The sequence below is a fragment of the Citrus sinensis genome, chromosome 9, assembly GCF_022201045.2.
Source record: "Citrus sinensis cultivar Valencia sweet orange chromosome 9, DVS_A1.0, whole genome shotgun sequence".
In the NCBI taxonomy this organism is placed as follows: Eukaryota; Viridiplantae; Streptophyta; class Magnoliopsida; order Sapindales; family Rutaceae; genus Citrus; species Citrus sinensis.
In genome coordinates, this window is record NC_068564.1 from 18,177,393 (window position 1) to 18,198,599 (window position 21,207).

Genomic DNA, 21,207 nt, shown 5'->3' on the forward strand with positions numbered 1-21,207 from the left:
GTTTACTTACTAATTTTAAGGGGTAGTGGGAATCCCACTCCATGAGACCCACATTTTTTTGGAATGGGGAGTGGGATTCCCACTCCCATGGGGGGAGGTGGGATTCCCACTCCCATGGGGGGAGGTGGGAGTGGGAATTCACTCCCCCCTCTTCCATTTTTATCCTTATATTTAATCAAATAAAATAAAATAATATCATATTTATTTAAATAACATTATTATATTATTTTGTAAATTATACTTATTAAAAATAATAATTTATATTGATTCTAAGTTAAAATTACTTAAAAATAATATTATTATACTCATAGAGAATTAATAATATTACTATATACTCTTTTTATTTGAAAATATAATATTATTATATTTATTTAAAAATAATAGTATTATATTTATTTAATATTATTAATTAATAATAATCAATATTTTATTCTAAGAAAATATTAATTTTGTATTATATTATTAATAATAATGTTTCATTTGTGTTGCTCTTAATAATAATTTTTTATTTACATAATTAAAATTAAATTTAATAAAAAATTATTTACATAATTAAGAATATTAATAATTATTATTAATTTACAAATATAATAAAATAAATATTTTATTTTTCAAATCTATTTTTTTATTAATTTTGTAATTAAAAACTATAATTTTTTAAATAAGGATAAAACTGTAATTTAAAATCATTTACTCCCAATTCTATGCTCTCATTTCAGTGTAAGTGAACAACCTACTCCCACTTCCACTCCACACTCCTAATCCCAGGATTCTCACTCCTCAGAATTTTCACTCCAATCCAAAATGTAAACGCAGCATAAGAGTATTGTTGCAAGACTATTATTGTAAAAACAAAGCAAAATAAGGGCATAAGTGTCATATATTTAATACTACGAGTGTCTTAAGGTACTTTTCAAAGTATAAAAACTAAATGAAAATTTAATAAAAGATATAAGGACTAAACGAGTATTTACTCAAATTTTATTAGCGAATAAACAACAATACTACATGTAAAATTATGTACTTATTAATGAATTGGTTCTTACATTATCAATTAAAAATTTAATTTTTTAATGATTACAATATTACTTACAAGTAATTTCTCTTGCTTTATTAAAATAAAAAATTTTAAAAGATAAGAAAAACACACACCTTCAATATAATATGTTTTATCATGTAGTTATACTAAAATTTATGTTTTTCCTCTTAATTGTAAGTGATCCATTATTAAATAATGATTCTATTATTTCTATCAATGGTAGGAGTTTCTCCTCCAGATAAGAATCAAAACAGAGACTCAAACTCTAATCCATAAAATTGATAAATTGCAATATCTATTTTCGGAAACTATTATGAGAATTCGAGCTTGAGATGGTATGATCAATTGAGGAACTACCAATATACCCAGAAAAATTATGTGAAACTATATGATTGGGATTTATCTAGGTACTCTTCCCCTAAACATTCTCAGAAAAATAATGTACTTACCTTGATTCTTTCTTCCTAAACTTTGACAAACATGACATATTTTCTCAACATGAAAAGTAGTTGGAAATTAATATTAAATTATCTTGGGGTTTGTTTGATAAATGTCTAAAGTTTGAAATTTTATTAATTTCAAATCTTTCTTAATTTTTGCTTACTTATTTTTTTAATTTATGTCTGATTTTTAAAAATTTATATCTGAATAGAAAAAGTAAAATTTTGTAACTTTTATCTTAACGTGAAAAGTCTGGATGAAAAATAAATATTATGTTTTAAAAATATCTTTATAAAATATACTTATTTCCTAAACTATAAAACTTAGGGGCTGTTTGTTTTTTCAACTTAATGAAGGTTTTCAGCAATTAAATCATTAAGTTATTAAGCTAATTTTTTTTAGCTTTTTACTTAATCTAAAAAGTTTGAATGCTATCATTAAAATATATTTTCAAAAATATCCTTATCTGATTAATTAATTTTCATCTTTAACTAAATAAAATTTAATAATTAGCATTATTACCCATTTGCATATAACTTGTGATAATATATAGTGGTAGACTAAAATTATTTTTATCTTTTTATTTTGTTCAAATTAGCATTATTTATCTTCATAATTTTTTATGAATATTTTTCATATAAAAACATCACAAACTATAATAAAATTGATTAACATATATGATATAAAATATTAAAGAGTTGTACTCAATTGAATATGATTTATGTTATGATAATTTATTCCCTTATTTATATTCTTTGAGATATTTATTATTTGTTTAACATTATAATTTGTAAGGGCATAAATGTAAAAATATTAGTTTTCATATTTTTTAAATTAAACAAGCAAACAACTTAATATTTATTTTTAGCTATTTAGACAAAAAAAAAAAAAAAACATGTCATTCAGGTTTAGATATTCAGCTCTATTCAAAATTCAAATTAATTCAAGTCTATTCAGATTTCAGACAAAAAAACAAACGCCACCTTAATCTCTTATTTTTATTTTTATGTAAAAGGATATAAATGTTAAATAATCATGTTTAAGATGTTTTTATTTATAAAAACAAATAAGATGCTACTTATATATAGAAATCAAAAAAATATATTAATTAGATATTTATATTCAAACTCATTTAAACTCCAAAAAGATGCTGACTTATTTAAATTTTAAATAAAAAAATCGCTACCTTAGTTTTATAATTTTATAGTTAGGATCAAATATACGTCTATATATAATTAATATTCTTCTATAATGCACAAACCCTGCCTCATTACTCTAGATCCACTGGCTTCAACAATTAGGGGACGTCAGTTTGAGGCCAAGGAATCGAAGCTACGAGGCTGAGTTGACTGGACACATTATTATGTTACCACAATGCCTATCCAATGCCTATCCAATGTGTGGGAAAACAATCAGGCTCCAGTTTTAGTAGCCGATTTTTTTTTTTAATAAATTTTTAGGCTCATTTTTAAACGAGGGATACCGAGAGAAAGGATTTAAGGTGACGACTACTATCTAATTATCTATGAACTCAATGCGAGTTAAATTTGAGGGTTATTAGCATTTTACTATTTCAAAAAATGTAATATATTAAATAACTATCAGGAATATCGTAGTCTGTCATTTTTTTATTATATTTTTATAAAATTTATTATTTTACTATATTTTCATTAATATCATTAATTGATCAATTAGTTGATTAATACAGTACTAATTTTGCCCCTCAATGATTTTGTTGGAAGAAAAAATAAGTAGCATACAAGGCATTACAATATTGTAAATTTAAAATATAAACTTGTTAAAAATAAGTCTTATAAGCCTATAACTTTAATATTTGATACTTTTATTTGTGTTGATTTCTTTGGAGAGGAAAATTGGTATTCTATTGGTCAATTATTTAGTCAACTAATAGTAATAAACGAGAGTTTTTTTTAAATATAATAATAAAATGATAGACTATTATACTTCTCATAATCATGATATATTATAATTTTTTAAGTAATCAAGCAATAATAACCCTTAATTTTATGCTTTGGGCATGACTACTAAATTTGCTCACATTAAATATGAGTAGTGATATTTCATCTCATCATTATATCTCACTAAACCTTACTTTTAAAGTAATATTGTATATTTTAAAAAGGGGCAAAACTACTTTGCAATGGGGGTTTGGTACCCCTTTTTTGTCTTTTTTTTTTTTAAGATCAACTATAATGGAGTCTTGTAATTTATTATAAAAACAAAAAAGCTAAAAACTTTTAAATTTTCAAATATTAGTCCCACACCTAGAAATTTTCAGTTGCATTAATGCTTCTGCAAGCCACGATTTTTAGGACAAAAACTCAATTAAATTTATTTAAGTGTGCAATTAAATTTACTCCTTTTATTTTAGAACAAAAACTCAACCAAAAATATAAAACTCATTGCTTAAACAAACAAAAATGATTTTACAAATTCACAAACTAACACTTTGTTATTATTAGTAAATTGAAATATTTTTACTACATAATTAAATAATTTAGTATGCTAATTAAATATTATCTTATAAAAAAAATTACCTACATAGAATATCAAATTAAATTTATTTTCGTATTTTGTGTATTTCATCTACTTGACATATAAAATCTCTTGTTTGAAAAAAAAAAAAAAGATATGGGGTTTGAATCCTGCTCACATGGGTGTAAGGAAATTGGTTGCCGTGTTAAATTAAAAAAATCATATTTATATTTATCGTCAATTATGGTTAATAAATAATTTACATAGTTTAACTATGTAATAAATTAGTTAATATATTAATTAATGAGTAAATTTATTAATTTAAATAGATATTAATAAATATAAGAATAAGTCATTTAGTTGAAAATCTAGTTCAATAGAGTAAAAAAAATTAAAATATTGTGGACTTATATGTCAAATTATAAAACTTTTGATTTTTCTTATGGGAGATTGTCAATTTCCCCCCTACAGTAATTAACATATATCATTTTCCCCCTACTATTTTTATAATGGCCAAAAACCCCCCTGATAGCATAAGTTTACAATATTACCATTATTTTCAACTACCCTTTTATTTATATTTATTATACATTAAATAAATCACATGAATAGAAACTAAATAAAAAATTAAGCATTAAAAATAAGAAATATATGTTTTGATGTGAGCAAAAAAATTAATAATAAAATTTTTTTCTTGTATTTATTTATTTTGTGAAAATTTTCTTATAATAAATATATTAGAAAATTATTATAAAATGATAAAAAAATTATTATAAGAAAACTTGAATGACAAAGAAAAGTTTATTATAAGATAAATAATTAAATATTTTGCCTATACTTTTTACATTTAATTTTAAAATATTACAAAATATTTATTATAATAAAATGTTCACAAAATAAATCATTACAAGAAAAAAATTTATTATTAATTTTTTGCTCATATCAAAACATATATTTCTTATTTTTAATACTTAATTTTTTTATTTAGTTTATATTCATGTGATTTATTTAATTTATAATAAGTGTAAATAAAATAATAATTGAAAAAAAGAGTAATATTGTAAACTTATGTTGTAAGGAGAGACTTTTGACCATTATAAAAATAAAAGGGAGGTAAATGATATATGTTGATTATTGTAAGAGGGAAAGTGGCAATTCCCCTTTTTCTTATTTTGCATGAACAACAAGGACTTTTAATGTTAATGGCCCAATAATTACATCTAACCATTATACAACTCTCACTTTAAATCCAACGGTGGATTTGAAAAAGATAAAAGAATGGGTTACCAAACCCCATAGGTAAAGTAGCTAGACCCTTTAAAAAATACCCTTACTTTAAAGGAAGCTTTTTTTTTTCCCCTTAATTTCACTCTCTCTCTCTCTCGGAACTCAATTCAAGACCTATGCAGCAAAATTATAAATTTGAAGTCACAATCATAAAGCATCCTGACAAGTGACAATTTTGAATTTGGAAATAAACCCCTTTTTTTATAGAAGAAACCAAATTAAGGCTTTTAGCTTCATTTCAAGTTTCAATCATGCAAAATTCTTTGACGAAATATTAAAATCCCTATCAAGTAGTAAAAGATATCAACAATTACTTTATAATAAAATTATACAAATTAAAATTTATTAATTATTAAAAAATATTATATTTCTAGAAAGGAAGCAGTGAAATAAAATTTTGTACAAAATTCTAAAATGGATTTGCTTTATGGCATGCGAGCAATGTCTTCCTTGATGACAAGACACGACGCGCTACAACATAGTAGCTCTGCTCTGTAGCATGTTGGAGAAAAATCAGTTTTTAAATTTTTTATAAAAACTTTTAGGATCGCTCTCATACAATATATAAGAATTTGTAATCTAGAAATCATACATTGAAAATCTGATTTGACTTTTCCGCTGAAGTGATTTAGGCTCCTAGATCATGATCTGTCACCACCACTCATGTTAGATAATGATCCGCCACCAAATAATCTTCCAGACTATGACTCAAGTTTGATATGCACTTGACGTGTGGGCGCCTTTATCACCACTAAAGCAACTAGCACGAGAAAATTTTTCTCTCAAAATTAAAGAGAAAAATATTTTTCTCTGATCTGTATAATGTGACCTCTCTCTTATTTTTGGAAAAAATAAGCTCTTTTATATCTCTACCTAGTGAAAACCCTAGGCTCCTTTTTTATATTATTTAATTCTATTAAATCAATTTTGATTTAAATTAAAAATAATAAACCAAAAGTAATATTACTTCTTTCTTATCATAGGGGCCCACCTTGTAAAATAACACAAGACCCCTTAGACATAAGTACATTACATGAAGTCTCCCACTAAATAATATATTTAGGCTTTTAACCCAAATAGCTAGTTATCTTACTTATTAATCCAGTAGTGGCGCAGTCAATTAAATGAGCTAACCCGGTGCATTTGGGAACATACAATAATGGTTACAATAATTAGGTCTGTAATTAAACTAGCCCAATTATTTAATTCCAAATCTACTCCACTAAAAGATTGGAACTGACCTCCATAATTGTATGCTCGAATAATAATTCGTCCCAAGCCACATCGATTTCTTTACTGCATAATTCTTTGTACCACATCGTTAATTAAATCGATATCTCAATTGTTCAATCGATTTAATTACATCTTATTCCTTGAAACTTACTGATTTTCTCTAATGATAATTTTTAACATACTAAATATGTTGACATACTCTGGCCAGAGAATTCCATGATCAAGTGCCGAAAATCCATCAAAAGATGTGTTGTACAAATTCTATATTGTTAATCTATAACTCCAATACTCATAATAATTGCTCCCACCAAGATACCGGGTAATCTTGACCATAATTGTGTATCGTGCCCATTGGTAACTCAAATGGAATAATAATTACAATCATGAAATTATAACTAACTCAAGATTAAGATTATAGTAAAATCAATGCCTATGAGATTTAATAAGTCCGATAGTCATTTTAAGATTAATTAAATCTCATATGTAATCCAGCTCAATGTAGTCAAACTACATCAGTAAATTCATACATAATTAAGACAAATCATTCAATGAATTTACTTCAGTCTAAACATAAATAGAGCGCCCAACTCTATTTATCAACTGTGAACTTAATTTATTTAATTATAAGATAACTTGTATTTATGTCTTCTGTGAATCCATATGATGATCACATAAATACATATAATATGATTAAACAGACTTTATTCAAAATATTTATGCAATTGAAAATATCTCAAATATTTTATTAATAAGAAAATAAATTAATATGCTTTAAAAGAGCATATAATCCCAACACAACATGCATTGTGGGGCATGACAATTCTTTGCTCTAGTGTGATGCAAGATGGCTAGTCGTTGCAATGAGACACATATCATTTTCTTTAAAAACGCTCATATATGGTGGTGATGGTAATTTGGTGGTGCCTACGTGAGAAAGTGAGTGTTGAAGATGTAAGCGAAAAGATGAAAAAGAAATTATATTTGTTTTTTAATAACGGTAATTTTAGAAATAAGAGGTATTAACTGAATTAGTGGAGGCTAATGAGAGGATCTAAGGGGGTTAAATATCGTTACTCTTAAATATTTTAGCTTTTTGGGTTAATCCCTATTTAAGCTACAAGTCTAAAATTTTAATAAACACTAGTAGTTGATAGGGCCAGTTTAGAAATGCTGTAGTTTTTAAAATAATTATTATTAGCTATGCTATAGAAATAATCAATTATAAAGAGAATAAACTAAATGTTTAGTAAAATTCATTTTTAAAAGTACTGAGACTTTTAAAAATAATTATTATGTATTTGATAAATCTCACTGTTAAACTGCTGTAATAATATAAATGACAAAATTGAATAAAATATTAAATAAAATTTATTTGCACATTTATAATATATAAAAAATATTCTACTGTGTATATGTTATAATTGATAGCTAAAAAAATATTTTATATTATTAATTTTATTTTTTATCTTATTATCTTAATATAATTGGTAATAATACTAATAATAGTTTATTTAAAGTTAACGATTTTATTTTCTAATTAATAAGGTAATTTTAGATTTTGATAATATATATAAGGATATATATGAAACTATATTAAGTAAAAAAGTAATTCTCAAAATCAGACTTTAAAAAGTTATTCTTTCTCTACATTTTAAAATTTACTTTAAAATGACATAATATTTAAAAAATTTACCAAATAATAAGATTAATTTTTAATTTTTTAAAATCACTTTAAATCTTTTAAAAATAATCTCAAACGAACCCTTAATTTGAAACCAAAATTTTTTCTTTTTTTTTTTATCTCACAATTATTCAGTGACTGAACTAATTTTCATAATATTTTTATTTTAAAACAATCGTGGCTTAAAAAGTCACGAAGCCTCAAAATCCGCATCCTAAGCCCAGCCTGCTGCCAGCTCAGGAGGTATTCTCTCTCTACAAGTACAATCGTGTGGAGTACATGGGCTTTCTAAATTGGCGTGGGCTAACAATTATTTAAATGAGTATGGCTTTTGACACCCTTGGAAATTTCTTTTAAAACCCCCCTTAATTGAAATTACTTAAATAACCTAACACAAATTAATTCATTTCTTATTTTAAATGAGATTTTAATTAAGAGGAGTGGTGAATCACTATTCTCACAAGTGCGAGTGAGGGCAGTGGTTCGAGTTTTCATTAACTCAACCTTACTTAATTAAACATAATTGAGTGGATTTAATTTGTAATTTTTTATGTACCTATCTGACTGTAAATATCAGTATAATTATCTCCTGTAATAGCTATCAGTAGTCTGATGTGTAATTAGTATTAAGAAAAAAGCGAGAATTCAATTAAACATGGGAATTCAATTGAACACATAAATAAATTGTTATTCTTGAAATTTTTTTACGCCCAACTAATTTCATAATTTAATTAAAAATATTTTTTTTGGGAAAATTATAAGAGTTTAGAATTTTGAAGATAGAAATTGTATAATAAGAAGAAAAAATTTAAGATAAATTTAATATTTTAAGAATTGAATGTAATTTTAAAAATATTTCTAGGTAAAATTTTATAAGAAAATTGTTAATTTTAATATCGAGATATATATTTTATCAATTGAACTGATAGTATTTCAAAAAGTAACATAAAAAAGGTGTTACTTCTGCGTTAGTTTAGTTATTTTATAATAGATTTTGTATTTTGTCCGCTGCGGTAACTAGCACCACCAAGTAGCAATTTCGACCTACGAAATCCGGTTGAAAATGCATTAATAATAATATTGAAAAATTCCACTCCGCCCTTTCCGATTTCCCAAAAATAAATCTCCCTGTTCATATCGAAAACGAGGGTTAATCATAACTCATGAAATTATTTATTAGTTTTTTTTAATACCGATTACATATTAGATTATTGTATTACACAAATATTTACAACTGCTATTAGAGCAGACATTATACTGATATTTACAATTAGATATATAACTTGATACTTACATTATTACATTAATTCTATGAAATACATGCCCAGACATATGACCCTCACAGAAAAGAGATGTTTCTTCTCCACTATTTTACAAGAGAGAAAAACTTACAAATTAAGTCCACACAATTTTTTACTTAATTGAGGGAGGTTGAGCCTATGGAGACTCGAACCACTACCCTCATTGTCATTCTTAAAATTGAGAGTAGTGATTCACCACTAAATTAAAGCAAAATTATTTATTAGTTCATCGCGTTCTTTAATGGACAAATGACACCGAGTGCGCATTATTAAAGTACTTACTAAAATAGTGTCGTATTATCACATTTTTTCATTTTAATGAAATAATCAACTCAAATACTGTCATGAGCCCCACCCTTATCGTTAAAACCATTACCAAACAATTGCATGCAATTATCACATACTGAATTAGTTACAATGATATAATATTACCATATCAATTTGTCAAAATAAAAATTTATACACAAGTTTACACATGTATCACCATTTAAATAAAGCTCATTTCGAATGTGCCTACCTCAATTTTACCCTATTTTTTAGAAGCTATTCACCCTAATCTCTGTCACTTTTCTTTGTTTTGAATTTTTTTCCTTTTAATTTGCAATAAAATTTGGAATAAATAATTTATAATGTCTGATATTACTTTTTAATTTTTTTATTTCTTCATTAACTTTTTTGAGGACGAGAATATTTGTTACCTTGAGTTGAACTGGTGGATGACCTAATGTATCATCGCAGTCAACTGCAAGACCTAGTCAAAGGATTGTGTGCATGAAAGCTCTTTCGTGTGAAATTTACATTCAAAATCTCTAAATAATATTTTAAAAAATAAAATAGAATAAATGCTCGTTTATTCCTTATATTTTAAATTAAGGGTTCATTTAATTATTATATTTTAAAAAATGTCTCAAGACACTTATTAAATATGTGACAATCTTATCCTTATTTTTCTTTCTTTTTACACTAAGAGCCTTATAACAATATTCTTGGGCATGAAAAATACTAATTTTTTAAATGGACAATTAATGATTATTTTTTTAATTGATAAATAAATTAATACTTTCAACATTGTAGCATAGGCATTATTATTGTAATGGCAATTGGCAAATAAAAAATAAGGGCGAAAGTGTCACATATTTAACAATAAAAATGTATCTTGAGATATTTTTTAAAATATAGAAACCAAATGGAGACTTAACTCAAAATATAAGAACTAAATAGATACTTAACTCAAAATATAAAAACTAAATGAATATTTATCTAATAAAATAATATAAAATTTTAATTCACCCGAAACACTTTCGTGTTAATTTCGGACTCATGGGAGTCTATGTATCTTGACAATGGTAACAATTTATTTATTTATTTTTAGTATTGCTTTTATCATGCAATTTTCCCTTCTTGTTTAGATTTAAACTTTAAGCTTTCACTCTTTGGAAAAATTCATTCAGGGCCGGCTTTAACCAATTGGGGGCCTTAGGCGAAATTTTATTTTAGGCCCTTTGATGTTAAAATATTAAATCTCACAAAAACATTAAACAGCTCAAAAAATTCTCACAACAACATCAAATAGCTCAAACTTTAACTATATTCAATAATATCTTGAATTACAACAATTATTAACAAGATCCAAAAAAAGAATAGCCAGAAAGATATCTATTTATTTCCACACAAATATTAACTAACTTTGCCTTCCACAAATTCCATCTCCTTAAAATGCTCTAAAACTTCATAAGCCACGACCATAATCTTCCTGTGAACTTTAAATCATTAATCCTACCTACTATGATCCTTTCTGCAAGCCATCACTAATGCAAATTACTAATCAATTAAATTTTATTCTTCTTGCTTTTTGAGATGCAAAATTATTAATTAAAATCTTATATTCTAATTTAGCTAACAAATTTTTTTCAATAGCTAATATAGCTAATCCATTTAATCTTTCTTGTGACATTGTAGTTCTTAAATAAGATTTTATTAACTTCAATTTAGAAAAACTTCTCTCAGCAGAAGCAACAGTTATAGGTACAGTCAATAATATTCTATAAACAACAAATGCATTTGGAAAAGAATCAACTTTTTAAATATAATTAAGTATATCAAGTGGATTATTTCTTTCCACGTGTAAAACTTCTTTTAAGACTTTTAACTCTGAAAACAAATCTAATCCATCAATATCAGAAAACATATCATATTTCAAGATATTTTCAAGATTAATACAATAACTTTTTAAGCTTTCATCATCTAATGATTTTAATTTTTCAAAATTAAATAAAAATCCAAAAATATTTTCGTAGAATTGAAACTGCTCAAATTTATTGGTGATTGAAGAAATAACTTGATCTACTATATATACAAAGTAATTAATTCTAAAAGAATCTTCGGGAGATAGAATTTTCTCTTCATTATTATTCTCGCCAAATTTATTTTTTCTACGAATTATACGTTTTTCATGAAATTTTGGTTCTGTTTCCATTTCATTTCCAATCTCTTTAACTGAAATCATAGCAGACACAAAACCATTTTCTCTGTAATTCTCAAAAAAGGATGTAAGACCTTTTAGTTGATTTATGGCAACATCAATTTGCATATCTTCCTTTTGTAAGCTTTTACTAACAGTGTTCACAGCAAATAATATATCATACCAAATAATCATGTCTAACAAAAATTCAAAGTTTTCCAATTCATATGTTGCTAAACATTTAGCTTCACTTTTTATTTTAGGATCTTCACTAACTTCTGCTAATTCAAGTAAAGCATCTCTAATTTGGGGAGTTTGAAATCTTATTGTTTTGACACTTTCTATGCGACTTTCCCAACGTGTTTGTGACAATCATTTAACAGTTAAATTAGGTATATTATCTTGTAAAATTTTCCATCTCTTAGGTGAAGAAGAAAATAGTGAGTAAACATGTTGAACAACTCCAAAAAATGAAATAGCCTTAGGACAAGAATTAGTCATATCACAAAGCACTAAGTTAATACTATGACAGCCACATGGTATATAAAATGCTCTAGGATTTATATCTAATAATCTTTTTTGTACACCTTGATTTTTTCCTTTCATATTAGATCCATTATCATATCCTTGTCCTCTTACATCATTAATATCAAGTTCAAGAGTTTTAATTACATCCACAAGCTCATTAAAAAGACCTTTTCCAGTAGTATTGTCAACTTGTAAAAATCGTAAAAAATATTCTTCTATCTTTACTAGATTTGTTGAAATATCCACACATCTTAATATAAGAGACATTTGTTCTTGGTGGCTTGCATTTGGAGTACAATCAAGTATAACTGAAAAGTACTTTGCTTCCTTAACTTTGTTAACAATTGATTTTTTTATTTCAAGTGCTAGCATTAATATGAGTTCATTTTGTATGTTATGTCTAAGATAATGATCATGAATTTCACCGGTTTTAATACGTCGAATATGTTCTTGCATTGTTGGATCAAACTCTGCAATCATTTCAATTAAACTTAAAAAATTCCCATTTCTCTCTTCGTAGATCTTCTCATTTTTTTTCCACGAAATGCTAAATTATTTTTAGCAAGATTTTTTACAACAACAATAATTCGTATTAATACTTTTTGCCAATGTTCTTTTTCCTTGTCAATTCTTTCTTGAACATCTTTATCAATTGTTTTTCTTTTCGATAGTCTTGCTTCTAAATCAACCAATGCATTCATATTAGTTATATGTTCATTGGTTGTTTCATGACTTTTAAGTTTAGAATTAAGATTTTTCCAATCTCTTGTTCATTCATCACTAAGTTGATTTTTGCTACAACTTGTATTGAATAATTTGCAACAAAAACAATATACTTTGTTAAAATCTTTTGAATAAATTACCCATTTTCTATAATGGTTTTCTCCATTTGTTAACATTTTAACATAAAATGCAGTAGAGAAATGCCTAGAATTTTCATCTTTTGGGAAAGTTATGTTATTCTCTCTAATTGGGCCTTTTTCTACTAAAAGATCTCTTAACTTTGTATCAACATTTCCCCATCTTCCTGGATCATAAATATTATTTGGAACAAATAAATTTTCTACATCAACTTTGTCCGCATTTTTATTTTTATCATCTTCAATGTTGTTTATTTCATTCACCATTTCATGATTATTTAATTCATTTAAACTTGGTTGTTCAATAACTAATTCTTCATTTAAATCTATATCTTTTTTACTAGTTGTGACAAATTTATCAAGAGCTTCTTTTTGAGATTGAACTAACTTTTCTATTCTCCTTTTTTTTTTTCAATTTTTCATATCCCGATACATATTTTCTAGTTGACATGCTTTTCAAATAAAAAAAAACAAATAAACAAACACAATTTTTTTTCTAGATTATTCAAGCCAAAATCAATACAAAAAATAAAAAATAAATTAAATTTAAAAAGGATAAGATCAATAATAATAAAAAATAGAAAAAAAGAATGATAGCACCTGGATTTGAGACAATTGACTAGTTGAGATGAAGATGATGATGGCAATGAATTTTGTAGAGAAGAAAGAGAGCACAAAAACTTTTTGCTGAAAATAGTTTTGATTCAATGTGTATCGGTTTATAGATAATGAGCTTTTAAATAGATTTTAACAGAATACCAAAAGTTAGTTCTAAAAATCTAACGTTACTAATCTTAATAAGAGTTTTTTTTTTTTGAAAAGGGAAAGCATTGATTGTTTTTTGGGAAATAGTAAAAGAAAGTAAAGAAGTAACGTTCAAAATCATTATTATAGCATACAAATATATCTTATATTTAAGGTAAAGATTATTAAATAAGAGAGATAATTATGGATGAGAGTAATGATAGGGTAAAGCCTAAAAATTAGGCTTTTTTTACTGTATAAAAAATATATACGTAACTTAATTTTTTTGAATCTTAAAAAAAAATAAGTATATTAATTAATAAATAAATACAAAAAATTGGGGCCTTCCTAAATACGAGACCTTAAGCAACTGTCTAGTTCGCCTAGTATTAAAGTCGCCACTGAATTCATTTAATGTTGACCAAAATATATATGTCATGCCCAAGCATGACTGATAACTCCATGGCCACCAAATTTCATCACCTTTAGGTCCTCTGTTAGGTACAGCTAAGGTCGTGGCTCCCACAAAGCATACTTAGTAATCATTACATTCACGTTTGGCTTTCTTTTTTGGGTATAGCTAAATCGTGACTAACTAAAATGGGTCTTATCGTGTGAGAATTTCAACATCTTCATTAAATAAGAACATAACTAGAGTAGATTTCTTTAATTTTTTATCCTAATTTTTAAATGAAAAGTCAACATATCTCTAAAATTTACTTAAATAACTATATAAACTCTCTTATTTTTATAAATGGTTAAACATACTCTTCTTTGATGATTATATTTTTTTGATTATAACAACTCAAAATTTTTTATTTATTATAAAAGTTTAAATCATAATCAAATGATATAATAGTGTAAGAAAAAAAGTTTGTATAATCATTTCTAAAACTAAAGAAGTTTATGTGATCATTTAAACAAATTTTAAGAATGTGTTTATTAGTATAGATTTTTTAGATATGTTCACCACACTCCCTAATCTCGTTATATATTAATTTCGAATATAATAATAATATAATAAAATAAATAATGTCATACACAGTCAATTATATTGTAATATCATACATATGTAATGTATCTTAAGAAACATTATTTCCTTTTTCTTTTTTAGAAGAACATAATTTCATTATTTGTTTACTGAATAAAAATAAGTTTTTTTTTTGAAAGGTTACTTATAAAAATATAATAAAATAAATAATGTCTTTATTTCACCAACCACTGCGCGTAAGCTAATGTTAATGTAGCACCAAAGGCTCTCCACCTATTCCACCTACCAACTACCAAATTCATTAAAATGACATCACTAGTTTCTTCGTATTAATAAATTATTTCTCTTTATGTCATCCACTTTGCCCGCCAATATATTTACTTAGCCACTGGTTTGGTTGGTTAGCCCGCAGTTTTATTTTCAGTGTCCTGACTTGAGTTTCAAAGCACACCCATCTCCTTATATCTCTTTTCCCTTTTATCATTACCAGCTTCGGTTACGTACATTGTTGAAGAGAGCTGAAGGGAGCATACAATGGGTGGTGGTGATGCCAAGGTCTTCACTTTGGCTGAAGTATCTGATCACAACAACATGAAAGATTGTTGGCTCATCATCAATGGCAAGGTTTCCACTTTCTTTTAATCCCCATTTCAAGTCCTGCCTTTTTGTGATCGTTATTCTGTTTTCTTTGGTTTTGATTTGAGAGACATGTTCTCTGCATGTGATTGATTTGATGGGTATCTGAAAAATTGTGCACTGTGGTTCAATCCTTGGATCGATTTGAGAGTGAGGTTCATGTGAGTTTGATTTTCTTGCATGATACTCAGAAGATTTATATTTGATTCTTTTGGGGTGGTTTCTGGTTATATCTTCTGATTAATGTAGGATCAAAGTTGATTCATTTTGAGTGATTGGCCTACCGCGGAACTGTCAAATTGGCATTTTCTGTTTTATGGTGGCTTTGTATTACGAATTTAGGCGCCCGTGTTGTTTTGGTTAACAATAGTATTTGTATTATTACAACAATGTTATTGTGTATGATCGGGTCTACTTTCATCTTTTTGTTTAACCTTTGTGCATATATCGTGAGTTTAGCCCACATACTAACAGGATAATGTTTTAAATTCATCTTACTCTTGTGCATGTTTGAGCACTGTGGCATTGGTGAATGGATAAAATTCTTTTATCCAGCAGTTCCTAGTTCTGGTTGCTTCTGTTTGATTGATGAGATCTTTAATTAACTTAACTATTGTCAACATGTGGATCTTTTTCTGGCCATTCCTCTGTAATTTGAAGTAGACTTTATTTGTCTTTTGTGGGTGCACAATTTTCTGTCTATTGCTTTTTGTTCTGTTTGTGCTTTTTTTCAGTTCCTACTTCCTAGCTATTCTTTTTTACATTTTCAAATTGCATGTAAATAATTGGGAAAAGCATTCTCAACATAAACGTGTGAGTTTACATGACTCGATTCAAATTACAGAGCTAATGTAGTGAGTTTCATTACTTTTAGGGATTTTTCTTAAGGAAATATGATTCTTGTTTGTTGGGTGATTGCATGTTATAAATGCTCTACATCTTTTGGATCTAGGCTAGATTTTAATAGAAGATTTTAAGTTTTTAGCAAACTATAAAACTTGAAAAATGAGAGATTTAAAGGCGGGTTCAATGAACAGTGTGCATGTGCTCTCATAAGTAAGAATGGCCTTGAGTTTTCGAGGCCAAGAGAGCTTGGTTCTTTATATCGCAAAGGTTTAAAATCTGAGGAAGGTTAGAGGAGGTTAGAAGTTTAAGAAATTTTTAAGCTGAAGATATTATTAAAAACAAAAATGACAAAGGAAGCTCGTCCAGATCACTGCGAGTAAGCAAACTTGGTGTTAAGTTGACTATATGACTTGAAGATAAAGTTAATTGAAAACATTCATAAGAATGACCCAATTAATTCATAGTTCACAAAAAAAGGTTCCTTAGTGATACTTGTCAGATCTATTGGGTCATATGGGATTTCCCCGTTCTCTCCCCCGATCGAGATATCCTCTGTTTCGCCCAAAAAATTGATTGAATTATCAAAAATTTGTAGCGTGAAATGCAATGAAGTGCAATTAGATCCAGACTGAAACTGAATACTCACTTGTTTAATTTTTAAGGTACTTTAAATGTTAACTTAATTATTTACATCTTTGAAGTTGAGCCACATAGGTAAAATTATGGCTCATGATATGCATATTTGACCAAGCTTCTCTGGAGAATATTTGCACATACTCATGGAATGAAAATCGGATTTTAATTGGATAATAATTCTAGATCCTATTTTCAGAGGAGTCTACATTGTAGCTTTAAGCTCACATTCTCAAATTATTGGATAACTTTTTAAAATGGCTTTGATGTTGTTGTGCAGTGCTGTTTGTAGTTTGAATGGGGGACCTTAGCATGCATTGCCAGTCAATGCAGGCTTTTTAGCTTCTTTGTCTCCTTTCTTCTTCCATTTATTCATTTTTTCTGAACTGACAGTTTGCTGGTTCAATTAGGAGTTTGATGTTGTCTCCACATTACGATGCAGGTTCATGAACTCAAAATGTTTTTCTATTTATTTTATTTACTATCTGTTTTAGGAAATATTTGATTTCTAAAGATATTGGATATTACTTATTTAAGTTTGATCCCTTCCAAAATTTGGTTTTCTTATTTTAGTGGCTTGTTTGGAGTACATTTTGATTTCCTTTATGTTTACGACCAAGTCATCAGAATAGGCCTTGTGTTTTGTCTTGAAATATAGACCACTTGAATCAATTTGATACTGATTGCATTGTTTTCTCTTCCATCTCTCTTTAAATTCTTTCTCCTACGTTATCTTCTTTTCTTCTTGCTGTAATCACTGTTCCTTGTCCCCTGAGTCCTACATCACATTATCTTCTAGAGTTTCCTGATGGTCCAAGGTTCATGACTGTTTAGCCACTGTTTGGCATACATCGTCCTTTTTGATGTGTTGACTAAATGTCATCTGTTCTTGTTCCATTAACAAGTAATAGCAAGTATTTACTTCTGCCAAATATGAGTGTTGCTTCAACATATTTGTGAGATTTTTTGGGATTGAGGTGCTTTACCTTTAATTCGCATGTGTTGTGAAATGGAGTCTACTTCATTTAAATGAATGTCGTAGTACAAACTTGAGATCCACATTTTGTTAACTAAAAACTTTATCTACTATGATTTCAAAATTAAGCTGAAGCAAATCGGTTCCAAAGGAGCCCTTAATCATCTTGATATGAAACTATTGTTGGATTTACTATTTGAGGAAATTATCGAATGCAAAAAGCACAATAGCGCAGGACTTTCATTTTCCTTGCTTTCTTTCAAAATTGTTTCATTCATGTTTCTAAGCATGAATGTTCATATTGATATACCAAGTAATATGTGTAACGTCAAATATAAGATTGTTGTGCCCCAATGATTTTGTTGCTATTTGTTCTAAAAAGCAGGGCGTTTTCGAGAGTTATGGTGCTTCTTGGAAAGCTAAAATAAAGGATTTGATGCCAATAGTAGAAAATTTTCATATATTCAATGTACTTATTTTACATTTCAAGATTTCTCACTGGAAATGTCTGATGTTTGATGTTTCATGATTTCTTGCGATGCTAAAATATCCCTCTTTGCAAAGACTAATATTGTTTGGCATTTGTTCTTTTGTTGTATTGCATTTTCTAGTCCTTGGCTTCCAGTTTAGATTTGTGTGGTAATATTTCTGGTGCAAGTACGTAACATGTATGAATGCACCATACTGTTTCCTCATATTTTTATCGTGATAAACTGAGAGTTCTAAAGTTTCAGGTCTTGCTGTTTATGTGGTTTCAAAACTTGGATGGTGTTTCTAGCATAATGGTTGTGCATCTAATTCTTTTAGGTTCATCTATTAATGGATCTAATATTTTGAACAGGTGTATGACGTGACAAAATTCTTGGAAGATCATCCTGGAGGTGATGAAGTTTTGCTGTCTGCAACAGGTATATCCTTTGCTAAAGCCTGCTTCAAGCAACTCGACATCTAGTTATATTTTCATTGTATGAATATCATACCTACAATTTCGATCATTTGAGGTTCTCTGAATGTTTTTCAGGGAAGGATGCCACGGATGACTTTGAAGATGTGGGTCATAGTCCGAGTGCCAGAGAAATGATGGACCAGTACTACGTCGGAGAGATTGATGTATCGACCATCCCAAAGAAAAAGGAGTATACACCTCCAAAGCAGCCTCACTACAACCAGGACAAGACATCAGAGTTCATCATCAGGCTTCTCCAATTCCTTGTGCCGCTAGCAATCCTGGGGTTGGCCGTCGGCATCCGGATTTATACAAAATCATCTTAATGTTCTAGACTATGTTCTCATAACAGACAATTTGTGTCATCTTAATGTTCTAGATTATGTTATCATAACAGACAATTTGTGTTTTGTTAATGAAACTTTCTTAGTTCTGATAGCTTGTGCCACTTCCTTATTTCCTTGCCCAAAACACCTTGCATTTTGTTCTTCATTTTTATTTTGTCTACTTTTTATTCAAATCTTAAAATTTTGAAATAAAAAAGTTAAGATCCTTAATAAACTCCCAAGTCACAAAGGTATTATTTATAGTTCTTAAAATAAAAAATTGAACTTGTTAATGTCAAACATGCGTTTTTGTCAATAAATTTCAGATTGTTATTTTCCTTTTAGTGTTGTAAAGTCCTTCGGTTTTGCTGATTAAAAAAACTTGAAAATTATGTTAAGGCTCCATCCTTTTTCTTGTCTCTCAAATCTAAGCTCCGAAAATATTACATAATTGTTTTTCCCCCTCTGTTTAGTTGAGATGATGATTGTGGCATTTTATTGTTGTAAAATTATACATGCATATTATTAATTGATTATTTTAAAATCTGCAATATTAAAAATAAAAACGGAAAACAAAGATGAAATCATCGCTCACTGGTATTTGCCTGTGCCTGATTGCCGATGGGGATTTAAATGACGAAACTTCAAATAAGAAGGATATTAGTGTAAATTCAAAAGTTAAAAAGAAGCATCGAATGTAAGGATAAAACTGTGGTGCAACTGTGGTACCGTGCCACAGTTGCACCCAACCATTGGATTCCCACTTATTCAAGTAGACCCCACTCATTTGAGTGGATCCAACGGCTGGTGCAACTGTGGCACGGTACCACAGTTGCACTGTAGCCTGACCCCGAATGTAAATTATCTTCTTCATCTCTCTGTTCTATATAAATAACAGCGCTGCTACACACCTCGAGTCAAACCCCGAGTCGCGCCCTGAATTGTGAAAAATGACGTCGTTTTACTTTATTCCTTTTCTTTTTAATTTCAGCCGAAAAAGGTGGGCAGCGCGTGGGTGAGCATATACTTCAATTAATTTCAAACCAAAATGACATCGCCAGCATATGCTTTATCCTTCTTTTTGCTTTCAACCACAACACTCAGTTGGGTTACAGAACTTTCACAAACTGCAAACTGCAAACTGCAAAATCCTAAGTACAGAACTTCCAAACTTCCCAATTAATTCGAGAGAATTTATTTTTGAAAATAAATAAGAACATAAAAAAATTTTGTAACCCATCTTATACAATTAAAACATTTTCCTTGAAACTTTGTTTGTTTCTTGGAAATTCCTCCTTTCGGACCCAATTTTTTATTTTTCTTATTTTTAGGTCCATGTTCAACAACATTTGCCTTTGCGATAGAAATAGCCCCTCTTCTTTCTGCATTTCTGTTATCTTTCTCAATTCGGAGCTTAACAACCAACCCCTCAATATTCATTTCCTTGCGTTTATGCTTCAAATAGCTCTTGAAATCTTTCTAAGCAGGAGGCAATTTTTCAATAATTGCAGTCACTTGAAAAGTTTCACTTAGCATCATCCCTTCTGCAATGATTTCAGATAATATTATTTGAAGCTCTTGTACTTGACTTATTACAGTTTTAGAATCCACCATTTTATAGTCTAGGAAGCAACCAACAATAAACTTTTTGGTACCCGCATCCTCAGTTTTATATTTTCGGTCTAAGGATTCCCATAACTCCTTCGCTGTTTTCTTTCCTATAGTTATACAAGGAATCACTAAGGCCATTCATTATATAATTTTTACATAAAAAATCAGAAT

General features: G+C 27.8%; 1 protein-coding gene across 1 annotated transcript; it reads left to right on the forward strand.

Annotated features, from left to right (window-relative positions):
- The first annotated feature begins 15,458 nt into the window (after window positions 1-15,458).
- On the forward strand, window positions 15,459-19,537 carry LOC102615697 (cytochrome b5). Its single transcript, XM_006493739.4, has 3 exons — window positions 15,459-15,686; window positions 18,995-19,061; window positions 19,175-19,537. Exons 1-3 carry the CDS (start codon window positions 15,597-15,599, stop codon window positions 19,423-19,425), a joined length of 408 nt encoding a protein of 135 aa, XP_006493802.2. The 5' UTR covers window positions 15,459-15,596; the 3' UTR covers window positions 19,426-19,537.
- Window positions 19,538-21,207: the final 1,670 nt, after the last annotated feature.